This window comes from Lipotes vexillifer, unplaced genomic scaffold, assembly GCF_000442215.2.
Source record: "Lipotes vexillifer unplaced genomic scaffold, Lipotes_vexillifer_v1.1 scaffold937, whole genome shotgun sequence".
NCBI lineage: Eukaryota > Metazoa > Chordata > Mammalia > Artiodactyla > Lipotidae > Lipotes > Lipotes vexillifer.
This window is the reverse complement of record NW_006795975.1, coordinates 1,633,693-1,657,037: the sequence shown is the minus strand read 5'-3', so window position 1 is coordinate 1,657,037 and position 23,345 is coordinate 1,633,693. Positions and strand designations below refer to the sequence as shown.

General features: G+C 42.4%; 1 protein-coding gene across 1 annotated transcript in view; it reads left to right on the top strand.

Moving 5' to 3' along the window:
• The window catches only part of THRB (thyroid hormone receptor beta), a 225,430-nt gene that overhangs the window by 150,563 nt on the left and 51,522 nt on the right, over window positions 1-23,345 (top strand). The window contains exon 3 of the mRNA XM_007468062.1: window positions 4,352-4,612. Within this exon, the coding sequence (XP_007468124.1) occupies window positions 4,352-4,612 (261 nt within the window). The remainder of the gene's footprint in view (window positions 1-4,351; window positions 4,613-23,345) is intronic.

Genomic DNA, 23,345 nt, shown 5'->3' with positions numbered 1-23,345 from the left:
CTTTTTTTTTTTTTTTTTTTTTTTTTTTTTTTTTTTTTTTTGCGGTACGAGGGCCTCTCACTGTTGTGGCCCCTCCCGTTGCAGAACACGGGCTCCGGACGCACAGGCTCAGCGGCCATGGCTCACGGGCCCAGCCACTCCCCAGCATGTGGGATCTTCCCGGACCGGGGCACGAACCCGTGTTCCCTGCAACGGCAGGCGGACTCTCAACCACCAGGGAAGCCCTCCTGCCATCTTTAATAGCACCTCACATGACTGATATTTACCAAAACTTGAGATTCACTGATGTAGTCTTTTGAGATTTTAATCCTTCTAAAAAGAAATATCTCATTGGTTTGAGGTTTGGGGGAACCAAAGGATACAGAAATAGCAGGAAATCCCTGAAAACCATCATTGCCAAGCAAACATGGAAATAACACAGTTCAAAATGTATGTAAGTTTTTTTCACATTGAAACTATACAAACATTTGATATAATAAAACCTTGTTAGCTTGATATTATAAGAAATTAAACCCTAGCAATCTTACTGGCGACGTACAAATTGGTCTCCACCTGCCTTTTCTGATAGATTTTGATGAGATTGAAGGAGAGCCATATACCTACCAGGAGGGAATGAGCTTTGTCACACCAGAGAGAAGAGGTTTTTGCAAATTCACATCTCACCTAGGTTTTAAATTTTTTGCCATTTTCTGAAATTCTTTATGGGGTATGAAGTTGCATTCAGCATGTCGATTGTCAAGCTAAGGAGGTTCTGTTATAGAGGGTTTTTTCCCTTTTTCTTTCTTCCTTTTTTTTTTTTTTTTTTTTCTCTTTTTCTTCTTTTAAATGTGACGGAAAACGTTCAGGGCTTCTAAACACTAAAGAGAACATTTTGGCTTAGGCCAGTGTTCAGTCTAGTGCCAAACTCACAGTGGAATTCAAATGCATATAGTAAGGAATTTATTCAGAGTGGCTATCCTAATAATCTTTCACTTTGCTCTATTCAACTGTCTTAAAATTTCCTGTTTCAAACAGCTATGTTACTTGATTAAAACAATGTTAAAATTTTTTGTCTCTGCTTTAATATTAAATAACCTAAATTTTTGTTTATAAAATTGGAGCATTGAAATCTCAACCAATCCATTAATAAATAAATAAATAACACAGTTCACAGCATCCTCGGCAGGCAGAATTGAAGGAGCCTGGAATCGTGTCTCATCCCTCCTTGGGAATGGAATAGGAATCATATATGCCCTTCTCTTCTTGGGAAGATAATCAAGAATCCTCCTTAAGTAAATCCCTCGAGTTTGCCCGTGACCCAACCAGGGCTTCTTAGTCCCAGATGTGCTGGCAGTGCCCCAACAATAAACCTGCCAGTTAAGCAACAGAATATCATTATCATGAATGTAATTACAGACAGAAATTACGAGCTCATAAACGCCTCTCACGAATGGAGCCCTTTTCCCAAACCATCTCGGACCCTTTTCTTAGGAAAATGGAAGGCAATCCTATCCCCTGCCTCCCCGCAAAAATAACCTCACTTGCTTAGAAGAAATTCCCGCTCTTGCTGGCCCAGGGGATGTCCTGAGCAAACTTTAATGGACTGTACTTTAGGGAGGAATGTCCCCTTGGGTGGGGTCCCTTCCATCATCTCTCATGGGAGATGGGAGCGTGTTGACTAGCTCCCTTCACTAGGGAGCAGTGACTACCCAGTTTGGCTGTATTTCTTAATTTCTGTGCAAGTAGGGGAATTAATACCACATTTTAAGAATTTCTGCAGAAAAATCAAATGTTGGAGGTGCTACAAAAAACTGTGATAACTTTAACATTACCTGAAGTGGAGCATTAGGGACTTCCCTGGTGGTGCAGTGGTTAAGAATCCGCCTGCCAATTCAGGAAGCCCTGGTCCAGGAAGATCCCACATGCCGCGGAACAACTAAGCCCGTGCACCACAACTACTGAGCCTGCGCTCTAGACCCTTGAGCCACAACTACTGAGCCTGTGCTCTAGAGCCCGCGTGCCACAACTACTGAAGCCCGTGCACCTAGAGCCCGTGCTCCGCAACAAGGGAAGCCACCGGAATGAGAAGCCCGCGCACCACAACGAAGAGTAGCCCCCGCTCTCCGTCACAATTAGAGAAAGCCTGCACGCAGCAACGAAGACCCAACGCAACCAAAATTAAATTTTAAAAAATAAAAATAAAATGGAGCATTACACGGTGCAGTTTCCTGAGAAATTAGAGTCCGTGACAATTGAGTAGACATCATAGAAACATGCATGGGTGAGAAGGCTTTTCACTTCTGTAGAAACGAAATGAAACTCTTTTTGCAAAGTTAACCCTTGCATTCAGTGGCTTTATATTTAGCTTGTGAAAACCTTTTTTTTGGCCACACTGCGTGGCACGTGGAATCTTAGTTCCCACACCTGGAATCGAACCCTTGCCCCCTGCAGTGGAAGCGTGTAGTCTTAACCAGTGGACTGCCAGGGAAGTCCTAGCTCAAGAAAACCTCAAACCCTCGTGGATACTAGGTCCTTGAAAGGATTCCACACAGATACGTTTCATCTGAAATGCCATACAATCTCCCAAGATCCTAAGCTGTTTTTTTCTTTTCATGGAAAGTGAGACTAAGTGCCTGTAATTGCAATAGGAGCTGGCACGCTGGAGTCCAGACCTTTTGGATTTACCATGCATTGAATAACGCCCTAGAAACTGAGGAGAAAGAACCCAGGTCTAGTTCACTCCCCTCCCATGATGCCTAGCACAGCCCTTTGCATAGAGTGAATTTTCAGGGCTCTTCTTTGAATAAGAGCAAATATTACATCCACAAGTGTTGTACGATTTTGTTTAAAGGGGTCATTGGCTACTGGCCAAGTTAGGGTATTTTATGCTGCAGTATTTCCATTGACTATGACAGAGAAGTCACGTGTCGATTATTGCTATCTTGCTGTAGTTGTTCACAATCTTCTCCTGTACTAGAAATAAAGTGGATGGGTATTGGGGTTTCCACACAGTAACCGCAAGACCAGGAAAGGTAAATGCAACTTCCAAAAGGGGCTGAGAACAGATGACACCTTTAGAGAAACCACCCCTAACCAACATCTCTGAAGGCATCTAGTAGCTTTACAGAGGGGGCTTGTGAAAAGCGAAAGCGTGTTTAAGCCTTGCATTAAGTAATTTAAAATTCATTTTAAGTGTCTGAACAGAAGCTTTAAATTCCCAGTACTATGCACAGACCAGGATGGACTTGTCTCTCTGATATGGATATTCACGGTCCTTTGGCCCTTTCAGCATAAAAGAAATTCACTTATCGATTAGTCTTTCCATCACTGTCTATAATCACTTTAAAAGTAGAACTCTATATTTTTTTCTCATTTTGACAGACAGTAGCCTACGAATTTCTGGAAATATGGGTGACCAGATGGATTATGTTTTTTAATGTGACTGCATCTACAAATTATATATATTAGCATACTCCTTTTTACTCTCTACTTTATAGCCGTATTCAGTAAAATATTCAAGGAGGTAAAATTTGCCACCAGGGAAGGTTAGTGTGAGAACGTTTTCATTATATTGTTGTTTCCCATTCTCTAGAGGGCAGACCCTCAAGTCCCTATAAATTGAATAGAGAAAACAACATCGTATACATAAACCATAACTGCCTGTATCTCAACGCAAGAGACATGTGGCTTTTCATTCTATCATTAGGGCTCTTAATTTACCCCACAAATAAAGCACTATCTGCTCGGTTCATCTGATCTCCTCGCCTGTTTGGGACAACATTGAAACCATCGACACAGTTTCTCTTGGAAGAGCCAGCCCTTTGTGTCAGGCTGTCGGGAGTGGAAGGTGACAGGGAGAACAGAGTTGTCACTCTCACGTAGCCACGTGGCACGTCCCTCTTAAGCAACAGGGTGCCCCTCAGGTCAGCCTGGGATAACACCCAAGTCAAATAAGGCCGACTCCTGGATGTTTTATGTCCTGAGGCTCTGAAAAGTGTCCACGGCCAGCCCTGACCCTCGAGACCTCAAATGGTCGTCTAAGCAGTGACATAAATTGGTGTCCACTTGCTCCTGGGCCATTGCTGTTGGGAGCAGGACTGGTGAAAGGGCAGCCTTCCCGTGGAGGAGCTGACATCTTAGTAGGCAGTAAAATCGGGGGAATGTGTTGATTACTCGGACAGGCAATCCAGCGCCGGTGGCTCCATGCCTGAGGCTGACACCCTCTGCATCTTATGACCACTGTCAAGGGGAGGGGTGTGCGAACGCTGTCAGCCCCAAAGAACCGAGAAAGCACTTGCCTTCCAAACCTCTCCATCTCAGACCCATCCTGACAATGCCAAAGCTCGTCATCTCGTGTTTTTCAACCCTCCAGAAAATGGCCTTCCAGCCTGGGACAAGCCGAAGCCTTGTCCCCACGGCAAGCAGGAGTGGAAGCTTGTGGGAATGTCTGAAGCCTGCCTGCACAGGAAGAGCCCCCCAGAGAGGCACAGCGCATTGAAGAATGAACAGTCGCCCCGGCATCTCATCCAGGCCACCTGGACCAGCTCCATATTCCATCTGGACCACGACGATGTGAACGATCAGAGCGTCCCTAACGCCCAGACCTTCCAAACAGAAGAGAAGAAATGTAAAGGTAACCAGATTTTTATTAGACCCCAGTTGCCACAAGGAAAAGAATTTTCTCTTAAGTGTGTGCTCTGTTTCCACTGAGTCCACATATGGTGTCCATGTGTTTTCCCCAGCTGCTCTCTTCCAAAGTTTCTTTATCCCCATATCTTCTGGGAAGCATAAAATAAGTGGGTTCCAAAGGAAAGCAGTTAATTTCAGTTTCATGTTGGGGCACTTGGGGAGAAGACATTTTTCTTTCTCTAATTAGCAGGAGGGTTGTTAGTTTTGGCTTCACTTCTGTTTTCAAAGCTAAGTAGAAACAGACATTGATATCGTTACATAACTACTTGCTTTGAAGCGTGTGTGTGTGTGTGTGTGTGTGTGTGTGTGTGTGTACACATGACTTTCCCAATTGTGCCAGTAGCTAATGGGATCTCAAAGTCTACCTTTAACCTAAATAGACAATTCATGTTCAAAAGAGAGGTTTGAAGTTGTTTTCTTTTACTCGTTAAGTCCTGTGTCATCATCCTGAAAGGCCAGATTATGGTGTTAGGGGGTTGTCACCTCATAAAAACATGTTAAACTGGCCTAAGTTTCTGATTGCATTAGATTTAACTGGTCTTTACCTCAGGTCGCCTCCACCCTGACAGATGTCTTTGTGTTGATCGCTTTATGGTCTTAGGGCTTCCCAAAATCTTTGCTTCTTAAATCAATTTGTGTCTTTAAATGTCCAAGTTCATGTGACCTCCCACTCTTTCAATTCAGCATTTTTAAAAATAAGGTCTTTTTCCATTTTCTTTAAGGACTTTGACTCATGATCAAGTTATTTTTTATGGAAGTGTAGTTGATTTACAATGTTGTGTTAGCATGATAAAGTTTTAAATGGTGTATCTGAAAATCTGCCAATCACATACCAAGATATATTAATGAAAGTTTGTAAAGACTCTTATATATGAGCCATGAAGGACTTTTGCAAAGTGTTCTAACTTGAACATAAAACATGATCATATTCATCCCTCTCAAAAAGCTGCTGGTCCTTTAACTTTTCTGAAAACACTTCAGAAGCTCCTTGGAACCCCCAACTTGACCTGTGAAGTTGGGTGTGTGGACTGTTTCAGATGAATATAGGATTATCTAAACAAATAATAAAATAGTGGTATGAGCTCTGATTTCAGTACAGTCAAAACCATATATGTTCTCTTGGGGAAGATTTGTGTTTGAACTGTCTCTCATCTTTATTATTTAGGAGATTTGAGAAATTGAAAGGGATATTAAGAAAAAGAGCAAAATAAGTTTTTCCAAAAAAGTCAGGATATAAAACAGGTGTCTCTGTGTGTATGTGCACACTTGTTTGAAATGCAATTGAGAGTTAGTCTTAGAACTTGTAACCAGGTTGTATCTTCAGATTTTAGGAGCTGGCGTCAACACCACATCAGTCCTTGGTTCACAGTGAAATGCCTTGGTTTACAGGAAACTGCAGTGTCCTCATGATCTAAGGACCTCACAAACTAAATGTGACTTATTCCTAATTGGTACCCATATTCATTCATTCATTCATTCACGGGTCCATCTCCATCATTTGTGAGAAATCTTGGCCTTGGATATGTAGAGTTTGCGACGCTGTCCAGTTTCCAGTTTGTTGGTAAACCTTAAAAGCAAAAGGAAAGAGTTTCTATTTGGATCCAAGACCCTAAGTGTTGTAAATACAGTGATTAAGATCACAGATTTTTGAGTCTGCCATATTTGGGCTAGAATCTCAGCCTTTCCACTTTCTGTCCTTGAGCAAACCTATGTGATTGTTGATAGAATTGAAGGTAATAGATTTAAGCGCTTTAGCACAATATCTCCCATAGTGCTCTCTAAGCAGCAGCTTCATTCTTGCTGTGACCATTATGATCAGCTCTGCATCATTAAATCACATAAATTCCTTGGGCTGCGCTGAGTGCCTGGTGAGGGATGAAGAAGACCAGGACAGGTGGGTGTGGGGTGCAGCATGACGTCGCAGAGGGTTTAGACTTGATCATCCATTTCGCATCCATTCAGCTCTCTTTTGCTGCAAGGTGGAGAATTGTTTACTAGGAAAATATACTTAAATTAGTAAACGAAAGGCCTTCCTCCAGGTTCTAGTTTTAAAAGGAACGCAACTAAGGTAAACGCTCCCGTAGTTTCCAGAACAACAGCCAGGGTTCACACTGGCATGGACGTGAAGCCAATGCCTTGCTTCAGCGTGAAGATTCTGAGGAAGCCTACTGTCATGGCCAAAACTGTAAACTGAATTTCACTCGTTCCCAGTGGACACCGGTATTTGATGAGGTGGTGGTGAGGCCAGGGAAACAACTGGAGTGGTTGCTTTTCTTTTCCGAGTTGGGTCCTCTCCATCTACTCGGCTTGCCAGCCACCTCCTCACAGGATCTGTGAGAAGAGCTCTATTTTGACATCCATCCAGCCTGGGCATTGATTTCCTGGCTCTCTCTGTCTAGCCTGCAAGCGTGCTTGGTATCTCTTTCCTGGACTACCATTCCATGCCTGCGTCCCATCTGTGTTTATTAAGTGCCTACTATGTGCAGGAGATTGTCCTTCATATCCTTGAAGGAATAGCAGCAGGGCCAAACATCCATCCAAGTACCCCCATTTCAAGGACTCCAAATGGAATTGATGAGAACCAAATGACCCTTAAAGATACAGAAAGAGTCTGCAGTGACGGAGCCATAAGAACAAATGGGCTGCTTGAAGTTCTGCAAAAGCCCATCTCCCAAATCAGTGATCTAGCCAGTCTAGACCATTGTGCCTCTGAGTGTGGGGGTTTTTTTAAATTAATTTTTATTGGAGTGTAGTTGCTTTACAATGTTGTGTTAGCTTCCACTGTACAGCAAAATGGTTTGTGGTTGGGTACCCTTCTGCAAACTATTACCTCCTACCCAGTTCTACTGATGCAAGTACAGAAACCGAGAAGAAGCTTTAGAAACAGTCATAGCCAAATAGCATCGCCACTGGCGTTCAAAGGCATGATCAGTGGATCCATCTCACTGAACAGGGTAGAGTCTGGTTGGATATTGTCAGACTCGCTTGGTCGGTCACGCAGGGCCAGAGCTCTGTATAAAAATCTTGTGCAGCAGAACCAAGGGTTGGGCCATCGTGGACTGGATATTTTGTAAATTATTCGAGATTTACTGATTTATGCTTTGCAGTATTCTTTTTCTTTTCTTTTCTTTTTTTAAATTTATTTTTGCCTGTGTTGGGTCTTGGTTGCTGTGCGCAGGCTTTCTCTAGCTGTGGCAAGCGGGGCCTTGTTGTGGAGCACGGGCTCTAGGTATGTGGGCTTCAGTAGTTGTGGCACGTGGGCTCAGTAGTTGTGGCTCGTGGGCTCAGTAGTTGCAGCTCATGGGCTCTAGAGCACAGGCTCAGTAGCTGTGGTGAACAGACTTAGTTGCTCCGCGGCATGTGGGATCTTCCCGGACCAGGGCTCGAACCCATGTCCCCTGCATTGGCAGCCGGCTTCTTAACCACTGCGCCCCCAAGGAAGTCCCTTTGTAGTATTCTTAATGTTTTTCTCTAGGCTTATTTTTGGTAGGTACTGAATGCCTTCTTTTTCATTTTGATCTGAATACTGCTTTTATTTTAATCTGCATGTACGTGTGCTCCTATGTGCTACAACCGTTGTAAGGAAATTAATTGGTAACACATTTAAATGAAATGAGAGCCCTGGAGCCCTGACATTCTGCTGCATATCCCACAATTCAAATCTGCTCTAGTGCCAGAGGCTATTTCCAGCCAGAAGCAAGTGACCCGGTTCCCCTCTGTTTTTGTCACAATGTGAGCTAATTGCTCAACGGTGAGGACCACACCCTGCTCCCCGCCCACCTCCTCCCTTCCCAGAGTCTGAGATGATGCTCCCAGCTCTCCAACCAGTGGCACTAGCAGTACCTGGACCTCTTAGAAATGCAGAATCTCGGGCCCCAGACTACTGAGCTGGAAGCTCTAGAAAGGGGCCCAGGAATCTGTATTTTAACCAGCCCTCTGAGCAATTCTTAAGACTTGAGCATCAGGAAGTGCCTGAGAATATGGACAAGCTCTTAGTACCAGTAAAGGAAAGTGTCTGCCACCTAGTGGACACTCGGGGAATGTGCATTTTAATTCCTTTCCTTGAGCGCACCTTGGAGAGCCACCTGAGTCTCTCCATTCTTGATGGGTCCTCCCTTTAGGCCTGGCTTCTCTTAATTGCCAACCGGGTGTTCTGCTCAATCCCTCTGCCCAGTAACATCCCTCTGGGACTTGAACCCTTCTGAGAGTCCCACTCTGTTTGGCTGGAGCCCAGCTCTTCCTCCAAGTTCTTACAAGGCTTCTCCCCTCAGCCCTCTCACACCCTCCAGAGCTTCTCTCTGGGAACCACAGGTCCCACCAGCCCCACAAGGATGGGTCCTGGACAGATGCACGCACCCCTGTAGCTGGATCTTGTCAGCCCTGCTGAACCCAGACAGTCAGACCTCCAGCCTGGATGTTTGCCCTTGATGTCAATCAGGGACTTCCCTGAAACACTGGAACCTGGTGGAAGAAACAAGGCAGGGAATGACCCATTTCCAGGGTTGCGTCGGAAAAAAAGATAGCAATCTGGTGAGCTCACTGAATTTTCTCTGTAGGTCCGTTCTGTGTTTCGTATCAAGAGAATTGAATCTCAGATACCCAGAAAGGCAAGAAAACATAGTCAAAATAATTTTACTAGGAAGTTACTTTCTCTCACTGTAAAAGCCGCCCATGTACGAAAAGTAAAAATTTCCCAAAAGTTCAACAAAAATGACTTTTAGAGATCGTTTGTAATTCCATCCTCCAAGGATATTAAAATCTTTATTATATAGTTCAGTCTTTTTTTCTGTGCATATCTATGTTTTACAAACTTGGAATCATACTAGGCATACCATTTTTAACCAGCTGTTAAGGCTTAACAGTATATCATGAACATGTTCCCTTGTCATTAAATATTCTCCTGAATCCTGACTTTTATTGGCTATAGATTATCCTTGCTTATAGATATAATTTGTTAAACCAGTCCCCAAGATGTAGACAAGTTAAAGCACTTTTTAAAGCAATTTCTTATGTCCGCAAAGGGGCAGACTATCAACACAAGCTCTTCAGAAGGCAGAAAAAAGTGGACCAAATCAATGATGACCATTTTAAATGATGTATAATCCTCGTTTACCAAAATAACAGAGTGTTCTAAAAATGAGAGGCGTGAAGTCAAGTTATGGTGTGCATTATAATCCTTCAAGTTAGTGACATTTTCAAACACGTGATGGCTATCTTTGTCCTTAAGTAAAACACAAGGACATCTTCAGGTAAATGAGTGTTTTAGAAGGTCGGGGATTAACAAGCTTTAGCCCTCCCACCAGTAGACCATCTGCTCCATCCATTTCCACCCTCCTCTCTGTCCCTTCTCCCCATCCATCAGGAAGCGTGGTTCCAGCTGAGAGCACCAGTGTGATTCACACACCTCATGGGCATCGGGGAGCCTCAGTCATCAACGTGAGAATAGGTGCTCTCCACCAGCTTCTGGCACGTGCCAGAGAGCTCTGAGATGTGATGCTTCAAAGGCAGGGAAGCGCATCCATCAGTGGCCCAGGGCAGACGGAAAGAGAAGGGCTAGAAAAGAAAGCCCAGACCACTTAATCTGTGGAGAATCCACTCACTAACTTTGTGAGGATGACAAAACAACTCCTGGGACCGCTTGGTGTTTTCTGAAGTGTAATAAGGTATATAATCAGAGTAAAACTCACATGATTGTATAAGGATTTCTTATTGATTGCCTAGACTTTTTGCAATGGGACCTATATCACTCACCCTTTGAGATAATAAAAACACATTATAATGTGAAAAACAAAGAAAAGGAAAGAAAGAAAAGTCATCAGCACGACTGGAGGGGAGGGAAACTGGGAACAGCCATGTCAAAGGAAGACAAACCTCAGAAATTCAAAGCTCTGTTCCACCCAACTGCAGTTTTCATTGAGATGCTGCGTGGAGTGGTGGGAGAGCACGGGCTTTTCGAGGCCAATTTTGCAGCGTCTGTTACAGGAAAGCCTGGAGCCCTCTTTCTCCAGTTTTTGTTACCCTTTTGGACCTTGAAATGCATTGACAACTAGATAAACGTAAATGAGGAAAAGCAGAACAAACCATCACATACACAGCTAGAGGAGAGGCATAAACAACCGAGAAAAGAATCGATAGCAACAACCAAGGTACTTTTCAGACTCTTTAAAAAGTTTAAAAAATTAAACAAGAAACCAAGAAAAGTATGAAGGAGCTGAAATGAAATTTGCACCAGGCAGCCTGGCTCAGACATCAGAGCTCTTTACCATCATACTTTTATAGCACAAAAGGGCGAGAGAATTCCAGGAACCCTAAGGAAGAAATCTAAAACCTTGGAGAAGATGCTGGTCCACACGAGGCGAACATGTGGGGCAGTTAGACCTGCCAGGACGGAGCAGTGGGGCTCAGCACATACCTAGTTTTACAGTCTAAGGTTAAATTCTCGCACAGCCACTTACCAGCCGTTTAACCTTGGGCAAGTCACTTAGCGTGCCTGAGGCTGTTTCCTCATCTGTAAAATGGGGTCTCGCCTCTCTCATCGAATTGTGGAAAGAAAGAAGCTTAGGTGATTTCACAGAACACTGTGAGTGCTCAATAAATAAGAGTTATTTTCTCATCATGAAGCTTAGAAACATTATGAGAAGCAGATAGGATATTAGGGTTATAGAACGCCCACGTGAGAATAACCACTAAGTTGATGCTAACAGGATTGAAGTTTTTAAAGCCAGGAATGTAATGGAAGCAGGGGGAACAGACACAACAGCCGAATCCTGTGATAATCCCAACAGGTAGTTTTCAGACGAAATCTGGGACAACATGGGAGGTTAACTTACTGACCTTGCATTGAAGTTGAAAAGATACTATTGGGAGAGTCAGCCATACAAAATTATCAGAGGTGACCACTGGAATTCAAAGTCCTTCCCTTCTCCCACAGGTTGCCCTGAGTGCCTGTAATTCCATCATGGCCCTTTCTCTGTGGTCTTTCAAAATGCACACCTCCTGGCTGGATATCTTATCAAGTCACTAGTATCTCCAAGTGGAGAATTGAGTCCGATTCCTTTCCTCCTGTTGAGGAAAAGGAGGAGGCCATGAGAGGGCTGAGGATCACAGGGAAACGGGTGAAAGAGAGAAAATAAAGAGCAGGTCTCCCATGCAGCACTGTACATGTTGTCAGGTTGCACACTGTGCAGTAGGAGTGGTATTCACCACAGACATGGCGCCCTGCAAACAAATGTCACCGCCTCACTGCTGGCCAGGAGCTGGCCCGGAACACAGGATGAAAATACAAAGAGGTTCCAGTCACATTTAGACAAATGTGTGAATGGCATACTGATCACTGGCTATCAAGATATTCCAAGACTGATGTTCACACATACACACAAATATGATTTGATAAATACAGCAAATCATCACAATGTATGTTTTAAATATCTTGCAATTTTACTTGTCAATTATACCTCAGTAAAGCTGAAAAAAAAACCATTCTGAGAATCCTCCTGTTACACAGCTGGCCTACTGCACTGAGTCTTAGGGATGTCGCTCAGCACGTAGTAGGCACATAGGGACTGTTTAGAACAGAAGACCATGGTTTGCCTCTTGGCTCTGACACTTTCCAGTTATTGAACTATGGACAAATCCCTAATTCTCTCCAACAAATACTGTAATCAGAGATTAGTTGGCCACAGAGAAACCAAGGACATCAACCTACATTCCATCCTAAATGTCCATCCACAGAGGAATAGATAAAGAAGATGTGGTACATATATACAATGGAATATTACTCAGTCATAAAAAAAGAATGAAATAATGCCATTTGCAGCAACATGGATGGACCTAGAGATTATCATACTAAGTGAAGTAAGTCAGACAGACAAATATATGATATCACTCATATGTGGAATCTATTTTTTTTAATGATATAAACAAACATATTTACAAAACAGACACAGACTCACAGATTTCAAAAACAAACTTGTTACCAAAGGGGAAATGTGGAGGGGGAGGGTTAAATTGGGAGTTTGGTATTAACACACACACACTACTATATATAAAATAGATAACCAACAAGGCCCTACTGTATAACACAGGGAACTCTACTCAGTATTTTGTAATAACCTATACGGGAAAAGAATCTGAAAAAGAATGACTATATGTATATGTATAACTGATTCACTTTGCTGTACACCTGAAACTAACACAACATTGTAAATCAACTATACTCCAATAAAATTTTTTTTAATTTAAAAAATGAAAAAAAGTAGGGAGTTCCCTGTTTGCCTAGTGGTTAGGATTCTGAGCTTTCACTGCCGTGGCCTGGATTCAATCCCTGGTTGGGGAACTAAGATCCCACAAGCCGAGCGGCACAGCAAAAAAAAAAAAAAAAAAATGTAAATAGAAATAAATACAAAATAATGGCAAAAATAAAATAAAGTATTTCTCCAATACAATAACCATATTTCCCCCTGTGGGAAAAATAGAGCAAAATACATTAAATCAGTACTGGCCCCCAAAACCTAAGCTATGATCATCATGAAAACATAGCTCCAGCTCCAGGATAAATTGCCAAATCAGTCGTCTTCTACTGCCTGTTTCAGTGTCCTTACTGAACCCTGGGCCAGCTTTCCCCAGGAACAGAGGAGGCGTCAGTTTATTCTCAGTTCTTTAGCAAGTCTAGGCTTCTTCCCCCTTCAGTGTCTGAAAACGTACCCATGTTCCATCATAAACTTCTCTTCCCGAAGGTGTTGGTGACCAGTTCTACCCTCTATCCTTACCTCTGCAGGGCAGAGGCTTTGGGTTTTGAAAACCCCAGAGAAGCAGAAAATCCATGCCAAGAGCAACCTCTGGTAGCACCACTGCAGACAAGGCAGGTCTCATGGGGACCATTTCACCTGCACTTATCACCTGTGTGATGCTCAGGATGAGCTGTCTTTAGAGATTAGTCTTGGTTCTGGACCAATCCAGCCTCTTTGACTTGAATTGTTTCTCTACCCACACTGCAAAGAGACCAGAAATCCAGAACCAGCAGGGCTTTGGGAAAGAGAGTCGGGAATCCTCCGTGGTCCAGAGCCATCCTCCATGGCATCGGCTGAGACAGAACCATTGCCTCTGTTGAACCACTATCCTCAGGGCATTTGTCAGTATTGGCTTATACAAGAGACTTGACTTCGTTCAACTTTACTGCCTCTTAAAATATAGAACTGGGGACTTCCCTGGTGGTCCAGTGGTTAAGACTTTGCCTCCCAATGCAGGGGATGGGGATTCAATCCCTGGTGGGTGAGCTAAGATCCCACATGCCTCGAGACCAAAAAACCAAAACATAAAACAGAAGCAATATTGTAACCAATTCAATAAAGACTTTAAAAATGATCCACATCAAAAAAATAAAATAAAGTACAGAACTCTATTGCCAATATGACTACTTAACTCAATTAGCTATACTGTGAACTCACTCAGCATGAGTTACAATACTGCATGTGGGCTGATGGTTTATTAGTCCAGATGGCAATATTCAGTGAGTGGCAGGTTTTACCCCAACTACCCTACTCACAGTTGTCCCATAATATGCAGCTACAAAGGCCATATGATCATAAGCCAAGCCACAGAACTAATGAAAAGATACTTATTTGGCTCTGTTTGCCCAGCTCTGGAAAAAAACGTCTTATAATAAGCCTAGGATATAAAACTAAAGGTCAAAACTATGTAAGTAAAAGAAGCTCCTGGCCTTTAAGGGAAGAAAAAAATACATGTTAATTTTTGCAGGACTTTCAATTGACTGCGTTTCCAAGGAAACAGTTATCTGAAATGGGTTCATCTCATTTCATATTTATGGCCAGACATAGGGATACTCCTTTCTTGTTATCCCTTTCTGGTTACACATGATATGCTCATTCTTAACTTTCTTTTGAAGTGATCATTCTATGTTTGAGTCTCATTTCTTCCACAAATAAAGGAAATAAATGCTTATTCTTATGATGTTTTAAAGTATTTTGCAATATTAAGAATATAAGCCTTTAGGGCTTCCCTGGTGGCACAGTGGTTGAGAGTCCGCCTGCCGATGCAGGGGACACGGGCTCGTGCCCCGGTCCGGGAAGATCCCACGTGCCGCGGAGCGGCTGGGCCCGTGAGCCATGGCCGCTGAGCCTGCGCGTCCCGAGCCTGTGCTCCGCAACGGGAGAGGCCACGACAGTGAGAGGCCTGCGTACCGCAAAAAAAAAAAAAAAAAAAAGAATATAAGCCTTTAAGAATGAAGAATATTAAGAATAGTGGTGATCACCACTAAAAAGTAAGAAAATAACATTAATCAATCTGACACACTTTTCTCAGATGAATCAAAGGCTATTGAGCTTGGCTTCTTGTTTTATTGCAAATTGGCTTACTTTTCAATTTTTGTTCTTCCAGTTTTATTGAGATATAATTGACATACAGCACTGTATAAGTTTAAGGCATAACATTTTGACTTACATACATTGTGAAAGGATGACCACAGTAAGTTTAATGAACATCCATCATCCCTTACAGAGAGAAAATTAAATAAATAGAAAAAATATTTTTCTTTGTGATGAGAACTCTTAGGATTTGCTTTCCATAACGTACAGCAGTGTTAATTATATTTACCATGTTGTACGTGACGTCCCTAGTGCTTATTGATCTTATAACTGGAAGTTTATCCCTTTTGACCACCTTCATCCAATTCCCCCTCCCCCTTCCCCCCCCCCACATCCCGCATGTGGTAACAGAAAATCTGATCTGTTTTTCTATGAGTTTTTTGGTTTGTTTTTGAAGTATAATTGACCTACAACACTATGTCAGTTCCTGGTGTACAGCTTAGTGATTCAATATTTCTATACATGTCAAAATGATCACCACCAGATCTGCTTAGTTTTGGGGTTGGTTTCTGGTTTATTTTATTTTATTTTATTATTTTATTTTATTTATTTTTGGCTGTGTTGGGTCTTTGTTGCTGCACACAGGCTTTAGTTGCCTCAAGCGGGGGCTTCTCTTGTTGCAGAGCCCAGGATCTAGGCACGTGGGCTCAGTAGTTGTGGCTCACGGGCTTAGTTGGTCCGCGGCATGTGGGATCTTCCCGGACCAGGGATGGAACCCATATCTCCTGCATTGGCAGGCAGATTCTTAATCACTGCACCACCAGGGAAGTCTTGTGTTTCTTTCTTTTTTTAATTAATTAATTAATCTATTATTCATTTTTGGTTGCATTGGGTCTTTGTTGCTCTGTGCAGGCTCTCTCTAGTTACGGTGAGCGGGGGCTACTCTTCGTTGCAGTGTGTGGGCCTCTCATTGTGGTGGCTCCTCTTGTTGTGGAGCACGGGCTCTAGGCGCACGGTCTTCAGTAGTTGTGGCACACGGGCTCGGTAGTTGTGGCTTGCGGGCTCTGGAGCGCAGACTCAGTAGTTGTGGCACACGGGCTTAGTTGCTTCAAGGCCTGGTTTCTGTTTTTAAGCGTTGAATCGGAAAAAGAAAATTGGTGGCAGGAGACCATCATGTCTTCAAGTTTGAGTGAGTTGTGTGTTTTCCTGGAAGATCTGCTAAGGCAAACCTATAAATTCCTTTTTATTTGATTTTAATCTCAGCTTTACCAAAAAGTGGAAGTGGTGCAGAGAACTCCCATACACCCTTCACCCAGATTCACCAACTGTTAACATGTTGCCACATCTGCTTTATCATTCTGTGTGTGTGAATACTATGTGTTTGTTTGCATATATACATATTATTATTTTTCAGAACCATCTGAGACTAAGTTGCAGACATCATGCCCCTTTAAATACTTCAGTGTGTCTCCTGAAAGCAAAGAAATTCTCTTAGAAAACCGTGGTACAATGATCAAAATCAGGAAATTTAACATTGATGCGTACTATTATCTAACCTACAGACTTATTTAAATTTCACAAACTGTCACTCCTCACCCCTCTCTCCCCACAGAGGAGAGGTCAAGGCTGAGAGCAGGACTGAGAGGGGACGTGTCTCTAGATCCTGACTTCATTCCCGACAGGGCTTTGCCACCGCTGTTCCTTAAACCAGCTTGTTTTCCAGGCCAGGACCAGGCCAGGAGTGTGCCTTTCATTTAGTTTTTGTCTGCCTAGTCTGCTTTAATCTGTTCAAAACCTTTCTTTGTCTTTCATGGCACTTGACATTTGTGAAGAATGCAGGCTGATTATTTTCTAGAATGTTCCTCCGTTTGACTGGTGTTTCCTCATGATTAGAATCAGATTACACATGTTGGGCAAAAATACAAAAAATAAAAATAAAAATTGTTGTATCACCCAATGTTTGTTCCTATAAAAATTTAAATTTAAGTATGTGATTCAGAAATAGTTTCCAGTCTTCCAAACCACCTACATCTTTGTGTGAGTCCTCTTGTGTTTATTTTTCCCTTTTTCTTTTCCATTATGGTTTATTACAGGATATTGAATATCGTTCCCTGTGCTATACGATAGGACCTTGGTGTGTATCCATCCTATATATAATAGTTTGCATCTGCTAATCCCAACCTCCCAATCCAACCCTCCGCCAACCCCCTCCCCCTTGGCAACCACCAGTCTGTTCCCTATGCCTGGGTCCTCTTGTAAAGCATCCATTCAGTGTTCTAAGGGTGAATGTCTCCAGAATAAAAGTTATTTGTTTCTTTCTAACCAGTGACCTTTTTAAGGTTGGAATGACAGGATGATGCTTACCTGGGGGTCACCTCTCTTTGTAATGGGACAGAAAGCAGATTCTCTGCCGTCTGAAGGCTTTTCTGAGGATAGCAAATAGATGGCTGCCTCTTCGGTCTCTTCTCATGTTTAACTGGACTTTCTTTCCTTTCCACAATTCAAACCATAGTACATTACAAAACAACTAAGATTGGGGTATATTTTAGGTTAATCTTGATACCTGTAGTGTATCTTTCTAGACTCTTTTGACATTTGAAATAGAATGAAGAATTTCGATTCACCAGTTCTAGATCTGGGTCTCAGGGTGCCAGCATGAAGTAGATCCTATTTTTGAAAACGTTTACAAATCCTCTTTTATTCCCCTCATCCTTCAAGGCCCAGTTCAAATATCACTTCCTCTGGGATTCTCCACTCACAATGAATCATTTCTTTCTCATGCTGTCATGAAATTTAATTAAAGTATTTCCTGTGCTCTGCCATATCATATTGTGGCTTTAAACATGCCTGTTTGATCCTCCAGTGACTCTGATTTTATCTTGATTTACATCAGACATGTTTTTAGTGTGTTCTCTGTGCCTAGTACTCTACTGTGTGCTGAGAATAAGAAGTTTGATGAGACACCCTGCTTCTTGCATGGGATTTCCAAGTAGAAATGTTGGAAGAGCTTTGAGTTTAGACCTGAAATGAGCAGCAACCCTGTTTATGACCAAGCAATGATGAAAATTCTATTGGCTGGCATTTATCTTAGAGAAAAAAAAAGAATCTAACCTACATTGTTTTGGAAATAATAATTCCATTTTCTTCCCTGTTCACCTAACACTGGTGGTACTAGGGTGTCAGATACTGTCTTCTGCTTATTGATATGTTCTTTTAGTTGGGTTGCAAACTTCAGAGGAAAATCATGTCTTCCTCCTATGGTGTATCCTCCATTAAGTCTAGGAAAATAACATACACAGTATGTTATATAAATAGTATTGATATATAAATGATGTGAACTTATTAATTTTCTATCTGTTGACAGAAATTTTAATTACCTCAAGCTATTTATTTATAATCTCACATCTATTTTGTCAAAGTTTTGTTGAGATATATTTTGTGTATCATAAAATTCCTCTGTTTTAAGTGTACAGTTCCATAATTGTTAGTCTATTTACGGAATTGTGCAACCATGATCACAGTCTTATTTTAGAACATTCCCATCACCCTCAGAGAAACTTTGAGCTGATTTATAGCTACTCTTCATTCCTGGACCCAGCCCCTGGCAACCACTCACCTACCTTTTGTCCGTACTGATTTGCCTTTACTGGACACTGCACAAAAGTGGAATCATACAATAAGACTGACACCTTTCAGTTAACATACTGTTTTTGAGGTTCATCCAAAATACTGTTGCACGTATCAGTACTTTATCTGAACTTTTTACCTTTAATCATTCTTCATAATACTTCCAAGTATAAGTGAAGAACTGGAGCCTTTAATGAACAAAGAATACACCCTTTTGAAATTGACATCAATTGTGGCAGCATCTAGATTTTGCATGAGTTGTTCTTCAAGGTGAAAAAGCAAAGTAAATGCAAATGACTCACTCACTCATTATTCCTCTTATTAGAGAAATTTGTTATAAAATTCATCTCTGATATGTTACTCTAGAATAAAGAAAGTATACTATAGCTGTTAAACGTCAAAACCATTCCACTCAAACAAGCATTCAACTTTTCAAACCAAGTCCATCAGTGTGAATTACAATGAAATAATCATCTTAACACATTAAATTAAGGGGAAATGAATCTACGCACTGTGGGTGATGAAATTAAAGCATACATAAAATAAGCAGCTATGTGATATTCAAGCAAAGCATAAATGATATTCATAAAATGTTAAAGGACATTTTTTTCTTCTTAGGATAGAGGGAAACAAACATATTAATATAAATATATGAAGTACCATTAAATTAGGCACATCTTTGGAAAAACAGCTAAATCATCACAGTGATCTTAGAATTTGTGTTGAAATACATACTTAGTTGCCCAGAACTTTCAAAACGTAAAATAATTCTCTACTTAGAAAAGCAGTGTGGGGAAGTGAGACAAGCAAGTTCTAGAATAGCAATTCAAGAGCTGAAATTTCAATACTAACATCTTCCCTTAGTAACTACATCATAGTGAGAAAACCATCTCCTCAGTTTTCCACTCTGTCAAATGAATGGAAATACCTCCCCCACCAGTCTGGTTGTTTGGTTATGAAGAAAGCACGCAGTAGATGTTATCACCATTATTTAGCCAGGGCTGTAATTGAAGTTATACCAAAATGGAAATTTTATGGTATGTTTTCTAGATTATGATGCCCAAGCTTCATCAGACTACAGTCAGGAAAGATTTGCTTTTGAATCCGATGCTCATTCATGAAAAAGAGCAGAGATTCCACTGTTGGCTTAGAAAAGAGAAGAATTCAGTGCTGATAACCATGGCCTAAAATATATTTGAAAAGCCTTACTTTTTTTTTTCAATCTCCAGCCTTAAGGGTGCCATTCTATATTCACTTTTGTGTACATGCATTTGTCCTTTGGTCTGGATGCCAATCTCCTTTCGAATATTATCTCATTCCTTCAAAGCACAAGGAGACTTTATGATTTGTCTTTGGTCTTAGGAAACAGCAGTCAGAATAAAACCCTTGATCTTCATGCTGGGAACTCTTAGATGCCAGACATTGTGCTGGAATGTCCATCATTCATCATCACTCTTCCATCCATTGGAAATGCTGTGGAAGAGAAGCTTTGACATTGCACAAATGTCTGGGAATTTTGAGCACTACAACGCATGACTCGAAAAGTTAAATGGAACAAATCTTGACTTCAGGCTAAAATCAGATGATACATTATTTTCCAGTATGCGAGAGAGTATTTCATGAACTAAGCATCCATCAAGAAATATTTTGAGCATATAAATGCCCTTGTCTGGCATGGTTAAGTTTCTAGGCCCCTAAAGGAGGACAGTTAACAAGCTGTGAAGAATCACTGCCTGTCAGGTTATTGTAGTCCTACAGTATGGAGCCCAATGTAAACTACTGACGGCATAGAGGCAGGAAACAGGAGGCGTATTTTATATCCACATACCGTATTCCAACACGTCATCCTGTTTGCATGGAGAAAATGCATCGTAACTCACCATCTGCAGGATTATAATTTTTAGGTCATTCGGCCATTGTCCACTCCCATCCATTTGTTCCTGTGTTAAGCCATTATTATATGCTTACTGTAAACCCCTAAATTAACTTAAATATCCAGGAGATAAGGCACTATCCTTTTATCTGTAATTTATGCATTGACTTTAAAAGAACAAAGGTAGAAACATAAACGTAAATAATTATTTTGGCTTTAGTGCATGGAAAGGAAATATTCTTAGTGCAGGCACAGTATTTTGGAAATGAACATGGGGTTTGCAGCCCAAGAAACCTGCATTGAAATCACCCCTGATCGGCCCTATGACCTTGGGCAAGTACCTAACCTCTCCAGGTCTCGGTTTCCTCATCTCTAAAATAGGAACCATGATATGTACCTACAAAAGTGTCGTGAGGGTTAAATGATAGCACCTCCACGCAAGGCATTTCACAGGGCTTGTATCACTGTATGGAACAGAGATAAGGTAGGGGAAGGGCACAGGGTGTGACCAAGGCATCGGGAGAGGTGCTATTCAGCAAAGCTAGAAATGCCAGAGTTGAGGTTGTCTGAGTGAAGGGCAAGAGAGAGGAACAAAAAACAATCCAGGGCCACGTTATGAAGGACCTCTAAGGCTTTAAACTTCTTGCTGAAAAGTGAGCGTGATTTCAAGCCAGGATGAGGGTGAGAGAGGGAAGAGGTGACGTGTTTTCGATTCTCCTGGACAGCCAGTCCCCCTGGGATTGAATTGGAAGGTCAGAGTAACATTAAAGACATAGAAACCTGTTGGGTTCGCTGACTTTTCTCTTAAAGAGAAGTGGTGGGGAGTTTCCTGAAGACAGTGGCAGCCTGGACTCGTCCGACCTTTGTGATCAGATGTTGGGGATCACAGATAATAATTTAATATTATCTCAGAGAGAGGTGAATAAGCTGCAAGGAAACGTATAAGCGGGCAGTTTCTACTAGAACAGATCTGGGTTTGAATCCCGCCTCTTCAAATAACCAGCTGTGCCACTTTGGACAAATAGACGGGTTTATTTAATCTATTTTAAAAAAAACGTGGATAGCCATGGCTGCCTTGAAGAACCATCATAAGGATTAAATAAGACTCTTAGAGAAGTTCAGTCCCGGTGCGTGGGGTACCGTGGAGGCATCTGGGGAGAGGGTAGGTGGCTGGACACGCAGGCCTGGGGTCCACAATGAAGCACCACCAGTGCACGGGGCAGTAGTCAGAGATGTGGACCTTGATGAGGTCACCTGGTGAGAACCGCGTGGTTAGAAGGTTCGGGATAAACCAAAGGGAAAGCCGATTTTAAAGACAGACAGAGGAGCAATGTCTTGAAGAAGACTGGAAAGAATTGACCAGAGATGGAGGAGGCGTATGATGTAGAAGTTTCTGGAACACCATCAGCAGGTGTGGCCATGGGGATAAGTGAAAGCAGGTACGATACTATTGAGTCCAGATGAAACGGAGCAGGACGCTATGGCCCTCCTCCCCATGTCCTCAGCCCGCCTTTTGTCTGTGGAAACAATTTAGGCAAGGAATAAGTTTACTCAGACAAGTGAGAAAATGCAGGAACAAAGGAAGACAGTCAGAGGAGACCAAATAATAGTATAGTCATTAAGCAAAGTCAAGGACCTTTAGTTCTTCCTCAAGGGCTAGAGATAATGTTCTGAGCCCTCTCCTGTGAGCTGTCCTGTAGATACTAAAAACCCCATCAGGTGGAAGACGTTAACGACATGATGACCAGGCTGTAGGCATGACATAAGCTGCCACAATTCCGAGAACTGGCCTCAAGGAAATGGGAACCAACCGACCCTGGAACTAAAGATTAACTGTACTTAAAACAATCAAGATGACACTGATCAGACCACCAATGACCAATTTCAAGGTGACCATCAGAGGGTGCTGTTTCTGCATGTAGCCCCCTCCTTCCATCTATAAAAGCTCTTGCCCACTGTCAGTGGCGGGGGGAGGGGAGTTGGCCTTTGGACAGAAATCCACGCACCTGCCCGGGTTGCCGGCCTCCAAAATAAAGCAAACTTTCCTTTCCACGAACCTTGCCTCTTTATTGACTTTTGAGTGGCGAGCAGCCAGACCCTCACTTTTGGTTACACAGAGACCCGGGGATCTTGGAAGTCATGCTCCTTGCAAGAGTCCCGAGTGGCAATGATAAAGCGTGCTACGTGCTATTATGCCCGTAGTGATTGGTCACCAAAACCCAAAGCAGAGGCCGGCAAAGTGGAGCTAGGCTGGCCATACAGAGCACCCGATTTCTCTTGGGTTAATTAGGCCTTAAAGGTTTCAGATAAAGGACAAAGCCAATACACCTGCCAGGGCATCAGGAAGCAGAAGCAGAAGAAAGGAGCTCTGAGAATCCAGGGCTCCAGGTGACAGCCAGTGAGCCTGGGGAAGTTGGCAGAGAACAAGCTTATGGACCACTGGAGCCTTCCTGGAGGGCAGTGGTTTTCAGACTTTAGCGTGGATCAGAATCCCCAGGAGGGCTTGTCTACACACGCACTGCTGGCCTCACCCCCAGTGTTTGTGTTCAGTGGGTCTGGAGTGGAGCTGGAGACTTTGCATTTCTAAGAAGTTCCAGGAGATGGTAAATGCTGCTGCTGCAGGAACCGTATTTTAAGAACCACTGACCTAAGGATTTTGGAGTCTATTTTTTCTTCTTTGTGGAACTTCAAAGGACTGTTTTCTTTAACTCATTCATCCTTATAGATTGGCCTATTTCGTCTAGTAAAAAGCTGCTGTAACTGGGCAGGTGGTGTCTTTGGCACAAATGTGTTGGGCAACCATTCCATCTGCATGAAACAAAACATACAACCACCAAACCTTAGACGTGGAAAGA